Raw genomic sequence first — 9,407 nt, 5'->3', positions numbered from 1 at the left:
AAAAAAAAGTTTTTTTAAACTAAAATATCCCCCCCAACACTGATTTTGAATTGTCAATAGTTAAAAAAAAAAGTTTCATTCAAAACATTGAAATTTCAATGTAGGTTTTTTTGTAACTTGTGTAATTGTTCATAACGTGTTTAAAGAGCTCTTTGTTTATTTAAATAAAAAAAAGCATTTTGTTTATTTTTATATATTTTTAAATAACTGTCCGTAATAACAGCACGTGTGGAGATTGACAAAATAGTTACCTACATGAAAATCGGTTGCAAAATGAGGAAGTTATGATTCATTTTCAATGAACATACATTGCCTTCATGGGGACGTTGACCCTACCAATGTGGCCGCTATGTAGGCACGCTACTTAGCCGGCTCCTACAGTGGGCCGACTTATCTAGTATTGTGTACATATCTGTGGCTAAATCAACGATGCGAACATAAGCCAAATGTTATCACTTCCTTTACGTCATAATTTATACTTCCGGTGCATAGTGCGGCGTTACGACAGGTCAATGTGTCCTTCCACACACGTGCGTTGCGGCATCTACCATCACTAGACACATATTAAGCAAGTCGGAAGAGTTTGCCTAGTCAAAATATTCTATCATGTTCAAGTCTGTTGTCCGCGCAGTAGGAGCTGCTTTCCGCCTTCCGACGGTCTCCACATCCACGGCACGGGCTTTGCCGCTAAGTTGCCCGACGTTATGCTCTCCAAACGCGGCCACGGCCAGACCGTTCACCCGCTCCCTGTGGATGATGAACGGTAACGGAGCGTCAGGGTCGTGCAGACCGAAGCTGTTCACGTCTAAAGCCTTGAATCCTTTGGCTTCGTGTGGATGCGGAGCAATGCACACAGCAGGTATATACTTGTTTTAAGAGTTGCCGAGAAGTCAAGCGAGACATTCAACGGAAATGCTTTTATTTGCCGGTGTTTTGCCGAAACGTCCTACAAAGAATTTTGTTTTCTTTTCAAACAAACCATTAAAACTCATAACTATTGCAAACAGAACTTGTACTCATGACATATAAGAGGGTGGGCATGCATGCATACATACAGTGCGTGATTAACGTACTTAAAAACGATGATAAAATGCTACCACAGGAAAAACATGCCAGGCTTAAAAGCCACAACAGAAAAATATTTTGAAGAGGCGAAAAGGTCAGATAAGTCTTAATTGCAAACGAAAATTGTAAGTATTCTACGTAGGAAATTGCCATAAGCCCTTCGCGCATGCGCACTAGGCATTGGCATTCAGAACACCGGTACACTGAAAGCTTTTCGTTTCTTTGGCTTTAGTGTCATCAGCAGGTTGCCTCTAAAATTGGACCTGAGGAGTCTGAGAAGAATTCATCCTACAAAATTTATTGCTGGAAAAATGGGTCTTTCTTTTCAGAACAGCAACTCGTGGAAACTAATGAAAATGGGATCAGTTGACTAGTCATGTTTACCGTAAATTCTGCACTATAAAATGTACAGTATTTTAAAGCTGCACCCAGTACATTTTTAAAGTACAAATAGTTTGTACATGCATAAGCAACACCTGACTATAATCCATGTGTGCCCACATGGAAACATGAGATAGTTACAAAAAAAAGACAGTACAGAGTTTTGATAATATACGGTACCTTGACCCCTTAATGTTCCTCTGAACTTTTAATAAACAAATACGTGTCACTGAATTCCAGCTCTTTTTCAATAAGTGGCTCTTTTCTCTTGGTTCACTGGACGGCTGTGGTATTTGAACTGCTGCTCTGTCCACGCATCAGCTTGGTATTGCAGTTCCTTCCGGGAACGGTGCAATTGCCATGATCGCAGCAAGGCTTTAAGGCTAGGACCTTAGCTTGGCCTTTTGGCTGAGAGTAAGAGTCCCGGCTCCTAGGCTTTGTAGCGTATTATGAACTGGCCGATAATGGATAAAGAAGATAGAACAATAACCCTTGAAACCCCCCCCCCCCCCTCACTGAGGAAAGCGGGCTCTTTTGGCTCCCAAATGTCTCTTCAGATTTTTTTTTTTTTTTTTGTAATTTATCATTACATTAATAAAACCTGCAGCAAATTATTTAGTAATTAGTAATATTGCATGTTTTGCTGCGTATCCCTGCAAAACACATGAAGTATAAGTTCGAATATTTACAGATTTACAAAAAATATTGTAAAATATTAAACAGTTTTAGATGTTTACACTTCTCACTGAACAGACCTAACATCAAACAACAAAAAATCCCTGAATATGCGCCTTGCATGGCCGACGCTGTTATCGGTGCGTGAGTGTGTGTATAAATGGGTAAGTGTGAAGCTCATTGGCAAGCGCTTTGGGAGGTCTTCAGTGACTTGAAAAGTGCTATATAAATGCAGACCATTGATACCATACATCAATAAAATACTTAAACCTTTGGGATTCAAGATATGAATACTTCAAAATATATTCATCAGAGAAACATCTTGATCAGTCTGAAACAACATAGAAAAAAAATATTGCCGGGGTAACTTTATTATGTCCCCTGGCCGTTTTCAACTTCTTTGAATGTCTACAAAAATGGCTTAGTTACATCAACGAAATCCATAGAATACAAACGTGTAAATATTTACTCCAAAACACACTACAGTAATGCCGACGTATGAGTAGGAACTAACAATGTGGTTGGAGATTTTTTGTTGGAAAAGAGTGTGCATTGTCTCCAAAAGTTTGAGAAACACTGGAATAAGGCACGCAAGTTGATTGTCAAGTACACTTGCTCAGATATCCCAAAATGGAGGAATGAACCTAAATGAAATTAATTGTCCCATTGATTTTTTTTTTTTTTTTTTTTTTTTGCCTGCTTTCTCCAGGAGACAAGGCATTTGCGGAGTTTCTATTCGATGAAATCAAAGAGGAGAAAAAGATTCAGAAAAGCGCAACGCTCCCCAAGATGTCTGGAGGCTGGGAACTGTCGATGGACGGCACTGAGGCTCTACTGACAAAACACGTTGGTGGAGAAACGTAAGTTGTTGTGCTCACTACCGTTTGGTCTCAGAATGCTGGAATTAAATAACACATCTTGTTTTTACAGTGTCACGGTCACGTTCAATGTCAATAACAGCATCCTACCAAACTTTGACGATGAAGCAGATCAAGGGGAGCAAAAATCAGAGGAAGAGGTAATGAAATGAAAACTGAAACCAATTCATGACCAGTTCTTGACATATTCAAGTGTCCTTTTTATCCCTCTTGTAGCCTGAAATTTTGTCCACACCAAACTTTGTTGTTGAAGTTGCAAAAGCGTCTCCAAAACATAGGCTGGTGATCGACTGCCAATTCCTTCAAGACGAGGTACACTCCACCAAAGTGGCAACACGAAGCAAAATTGCTGTGTCGTGATGGTAATCTGCTCTGGCTAGATGGCGCCCGGCGAAGAGGGGGAGAATGACGTCTTCGGCATCTTTGAAGTCAGTTTCCAGCCAGGCGACGAAGCGGACTGGAAAGAGACCAGCTACACGCTCACAAAGGACTCTCTGAATGATGTAAGTTTTTGCACACGATGGATTCGTAGCAACCAAACTGTTGGACGGCATCTTTCACAAAAAATATCATTGCCAATACTGAAATCCCTCTTTGTACTGCGATTTAATTTTTGCTGTTTCGATACTTTGCAGATTTTTGTCGTGCCTTTTGTTCTACATTCTGATTAGCTCGAGGGTTGACCCACCCCTTTCTTACTTCTGCTATCCTGTGTCTAGATATTTTTGCAGTCTTTGTTGTACACTTACTGGGAAAATAATTGACAAACCTACATTAAATATGCCAGAATCTTTTTCGAGTTTCTCTAAAAGACATCAAGTCACCAAAATGTTCCTGAACCACAAAAGCATCTGCAGCCAACCCAAAAGGCAGAGGGTGATGCTTTTATTCAGGGTGATAATAACATTTCTGATTATCAATCCTTAATACTTTGCAACAATTTTTTTGTTTGTTTTTGTTGTTGTTGTTTTTTTGTTTGTAATTTGTGTTTCAAGTTGTGAAAAATGGGGCATGCGACTGTATGGCTGGGCAGGCAACTTTTCAGAGTTGGGGGTATTATAAATTCAGTGGTTACTATGTGTCATATATTGAATAAAAAAAGCTTTCTACTTTGTGGGCTTTGACAATATCCAGACATTTTGGGAACGCAACTCTCACAAAAAAACGAGGGATTACTGGTGTTTGATGGTGTTTAAGAATCGGCCAATTATTTAACTGTTTACGTCTGTACATAAGTTATGTGGATACAATAGTTATTAGCCTACTTGTCAACCAATCTTTGGTGATGTCTACAAAACATTTCTGTGAAAACGCAATTTTCTGTTTATTTCAGTCCCTGTATGACCACATGATGGACTTTCTGGCTGACCGTGGCGTTGACAACACTTTCGCAGATGAACTGATGGAGCTGAGCACTGCCATTGAGCATCAACACTACATCAAGTTCCTGGAAGAACTCAAAGATTTTCTGAAATGCAACTAATTTATTGAAGCCAGCTGTCCAATTGTGTCTAGATCCACATATTAACCGCAACTTAAAAAAATTATTGCAGCACTTGGGGATGAACAGGTTAGACTTGGGAGTATTGTTAGACTGAGGATGTGTTCTGCAGTTTAAAAGGATGTTTTGTTTTGTTTTTTACAGGTCAAAATAAAATTAAACTTTCCCATCATCTTGTGTACCTGTTATTAAGCATCTCTTGGGTACAAACCCATTGAACTTAGTCATTGCCTGTCACATTTTTTTTGTAAAATAACCTTAACCAAGTGGATGCATAGAGAAATATCCAATTAAATTTAGTGGATCTTTTTTCAATGTTGAACAGGGGTAATCGCAGATGTGTGCAACATTAATACTGATATTCCATAATATTCTAGAGTTCTTGGATGCTACAGAATTTGGTTAGAAGCTGTTTATATTGGCAAAACAAGGTGATTTCACTGTTCCCACAATGCCTTTTGACTCCAATAGCCAACGGCAGTGGAATCAAATGTGTGTGTGTGATTATAAATATAGATCCCAAAATATACAGAAAGAGACCAGTTGTTTCAAGATGGATGCTTAGTTGTACTTCAAGAAGACATGTATTTTGTGTTACGAGGCGATGTCAATTGTCAAAGGGTACATTCAGCGTGGACAATTTTACACAAAACTAAGTATGCTCAAGAAAGCTTGCAAGGAAAGGAAAAAATTGGCCAAGAATTAAAAGGCAAACTAGCAGTTTTTTCACAAAATTTCACAATAGAGAACTACTGTCTCTGATTTTGTAACTAATAAATTTCAAAAACATTCATAGTTGTAAATACATTTATGAGTGTATAATTTATTATGTATATATATATATATATATATATACAGGACTGTCTCAGAAAATTAGAATATTGTGATAAAGTTCTTTATTTTCTGTAATGCAATTAAAAAAACAAAAATGTCATACATTCTGGATTCATTACACATCAACTGAACTATTTCAAGCCTTTTATTATTTGAATATTGCTGATTTTGGCTTACAGCTGAAAAAAAACTCAAAAATCCTATCTCAAAATATTAGAATACTTCCTCAGACCAAGTAAAAAAATAATTTTATAACAGCAAAACTAAATCAAACATTTGAAAATGTCCATTGATGCACTCAGTACTTGGTTGGGAATCCTTTTGCACGGATTACTGCATCAATCCGGCGTGGCATGGAGGCAATCAGCCTGTGGCATTGCTGAGGTGTTATTGATGCCCAGGATGCTTCGATAGCGGCCTTCAGCTCATTTGCATTTGTAGGTCTGGTGTCTTTCATCTTCTTCTTAACTATACCCCACAAATTCTCGATGGGGTTCAGGTCAGGGGAATTAGCAGGCCAATCAAGGACAGTGATGCCATGGTCAGTGCACCAGTTACTGGTGGTTTTGGCACTGTGGGCAGGTGCCAGATCATGCTGGAAAATGAAATCCTCATCTCCATAGAGCTTTTCAGCAGATGGAAGCATGTAGTGCTCTAAAATCTCTTGGTACACAGTTGCATTTACTCTGGACTTGATGAAACACAGTGGACCAACACCAGCAGCTGACATGGCTCCCCAAACCATTGCTGACTGTGGGAACTTCACACTGGATTTCAAGCAACTTGGATTTTGCTCCTCACCAGCCTTTCTCCAGACTCTGGCGCCTTGACTTCCAAATGAAATGCAAAACTTGCTTTCGTCTGAAAAGAGGACTTTGGACCACTCTGCAACTGTCCAGTGCTTCTTCTCCATAGCCCAAGTCAGACGCTTCTTCCGTTGTCTTGAGTTCAGAAGTGGCTTGACCATGGGAATACGGCTATTGTAGCCCATTTCCCGGACACGTCTGTGAACTGTGGCTTTTGATACCTGGACTCCAGCTTCAGCCCACTGTCTTTGAAGCTCCCCCAAATTCTGGAAGCGGCTCTTATTCACAATTTTGTTAAGGCTGCGGTCATCTCTCTTGGTTGTGCAGTGTTTCCGGCCACATTTTTCCCTTCCAACAGACTTTTTGTGGATATACTTTGAAACTGCACTCTGTGAACAGCCTGCTCTTTGAGAAATTTCTTTTTGTGTCTTACCCTCCTGATGGAGGGTATCAATGATGGTCCTCTGGACAGCAGTCAGATCAGCAGTCTTCCCCATACTTGTGATTTAGTTTACTGAACCAAGCTGAGTGTTTTTAAGGCTCAGGAAACCCTCGCAAGGTGTTTCGAATTAATTAGATGATTCAGGTAATTAGTTGAATAGCCTACTTGTATACTTTTTCATGATATTCTAATATTTTGAGATAGGATTTTTGAGTTTTCTTAAGCTGTAAGCCAAATTCAGCAATATTAAAATTATAAAAGGCTTGAAATAGTTCAGTTGATGTGTAATGAATCCAGAATGTATGACATTTTTTTTTTTTTTAATTGCATTACAGAAAATAAAGAACTTTATCACAATATTCTAATTTTCTGAGACAGTCCTGTATATATATATATATATATATATATATATATATATAGTGGTTAGCACTTGTGCGGCACAGTTCATGTCATGGGAACCTCCTGCGTGGGTTCAAATCCAGCTCCAGACTTCCTGTGCGGAGTTTGTATGTTCTCCCCGTGCTTGCGTGGGTTTCCTCCGGGCACTCCGGTTTCCTCCCACATTCCAAAAACATGCATTTCAGGTGAATTGGCCGGTCCAAATTGTCCCTAGGTGTGAATGAGTTGTCTGTCCCTGTCCCTGCGATTGGCAACCAGTTGAGGGTGTCCCCTGCCCACTGCCCGGAGATGGCTGGGATGGGCTCCAGCCCCCCCGCGACCCTAATGAGGGTAAGCGATTCGGCTAATGAGATGAAATGATGAGATATATATATATATATATATATATATACAGTGAAGAAAATAAGTATTTGAACACCCAACTATTTTGCTATTTCTCAAGATCCCTACTGCAGTGTGTGCAAATCTGGTGAAAGACTACAGGAAACGTTTGACCTCTCTAATAGCAAATGAAGGCTACTGTACCAAATATTAACATTTTCTCAGGTGTTCAAATACTTATATTTAGCTGTACCACACAAATAAATCGTTAAAAAATGCATTGTGATTCCTGGATTTGTTCTTTTTAGTTTAACTCTCTCACAGTGGACATGCATCTACGATGGAAATTTTAGACCCCTCCATGATTTTTAAGTGGGTGATATAACTAAATAGCAGGGTATTCAAATAATTGTTTTCTTCGCTGTGTGTATATATATATATATATATATATATATATATATATATATATATATATATATATATATTATTGCACATAGGACAGCATGGCGACGCAGTGGTTAGTGCATGAGCGGCACAGTTCTCAGGTCATGAAATTGAACCTTCCTGTGTGGAGTTTGCATGTTGTCCCCGTGCCTGTGGGGTTTTCCTCAGGACTCTCCAGTGTCCTCCCACATTCCAAAAACATGCATATCAGGTTAATGGGCCAGTCTAAATTATATTGGTGGTTTGCTGAGTCTGTTTTAACCTATGAAAAATAGAAAGAGTTAATTAAATCTATCCATCTATCTATCTATCTATCTATCTATCTATCTATCTATCTATCTATCTATCTATCTATCTATCTATCTAAAATTGAAATAAATTACGAGGTAGATCAATGAAATGTTTATGTTGGGGTAAGGCGCATGGATTTAAAACTACAGTAAGAGCTACACTACAGTGTTTGATGCGCATATTAAATAAATGCCTTTTTGATAGCCCTTCTGCGACTGGCTGGCAACCAGTTCAGGGTGTCCCCTGCCCACATGCTGAGGTTTTTGAGTTTTTCCTTGCCCTCATGTAGGTTTTAGATCAGGGGATGGTGTGATAATAGTCTGTAGTTTGCAATAGTTTGGCCTGTGCAGCCATTGGAGACTCCTTGTGATTAAGGGCTATACAAATGAACATGTCTTGACAAATGCAAAAAAAAACACCTTAATGAATGTTAGAAATTCATCCTTTCACAATTTTCTTGGAAAGTAGTATTTTCAATGTTCAACTGTTTACTAAACAAAGGTAAAAGCTAGAAACGCACTTCATTTTCTAATGAAAGATGAGAGTTGAAGCTTTCTTTTGATATGCCCTGTATAGGAAGAATTGGCTGTCATTCCCATTTAAAAAAACGTCCGTCATTGAGTGAGTTAAGGCAGTGTTTTTTTTAACCTTTTTTGACACAAGGCACACTTATTTTCATCAAAAAAATTGAGGCACACCGCCCATAGAACATGTTTAAAGATGAATTGACAGTATCAGTTTTATGTTGTTGATTTTCAACTTAAATTATCATGTTGTCAAAATGACTGTATAAAGTATAAGCACCTTGAGGACTGAGAGGACTCTTGTAAAGGCGGTGTAAAAAAAACTACTGTACACTTTACATTAAAATTTTATTTTTCATAATTTGTGGTCACCGTGGGTAAGGAAGTAAACCAAGTTATTCATTCTGGATAATAATTTTGCTGTGATTTGGGATTGTATTACAGTACATGTTTCATCTGTTTTCAAGTTTGACTGTATTTTTATGATGTTTTTCAAGAAAATAACAACCTAAAAATGAGCAGAAATGACTTTCTAGTAGAACCAAACATGTTTCATTATGTTCTAACTCTTTCAGTCTTTTGTGTAAAACATCAAGATAATATTTAAATCATTATTTTTACTTTAATCAATTTATTATTATTATTTTCTGTTATTTTATGTTAAACAGCTTCATTAAAAACAAAATAAGTGATCAATATATGTACCTGTCCGTCTCATGAGCAGATCATTGCTTTATAAGAAGAGAGAAAGTATATGCTGCCACCTACCGGATTGGGTGAATTTCACAGCAGGGCGATCAATGGCAAAAAGCTGTTTTTTTTAAATAATAACAAAATACTAATGAA

General features: G+C 38.2%; 1 protein-coding gene across 1 annotated transcript; it reads left to right on the top strand.

Moving 5' to 3' along the window:
- Positions 1-463: 463 nt before the first annotated feature.
- c1qbp (complement C1q binding protein) lies at positions 464-4,672 on the top strand. The gene is made up of 6 exons (XM_088320974.1): positions 464-859; positions 2,831-2,981; positions 3,052-3,139; positions 3,216-3,311; positions 3,380-3,502; positions 4,333-4,672. The coding sequence occupies exons 1-6, from the start codon at positions 607-609 to the stop codon at positions 4,480-4,482; spliced, it is 861 nt and encodes a 286-aa protein (XP_088177100.1). The 5' UTR covers positions 464-606; the 3' UTR covers positions 4,483-4,672.
- The last annotated feature ends 4,735 nt before the right edge of the window (positions 4,673-9,407 follow it).

This window comes from Urocampus carinirostris, chromosome 17, assembly GCF_059441175.1.
Source record: "Urocampus carinirostris isolate Australia breed hairy pipefish chromosome 17, RoL_Ucar_1.0, whole genome shotgun sequence".
In the NCBI taxonomy this organism is placed as follows: Eukaryota; Metazoa; Chordata; class Actinopteri; order Syngnathiformes; family Syngnathidae; genus Urocampus; species Urocampus carinirostris.
This window is presented reverse-complemented; position numbering and strand designations above follow the sequence as displayed.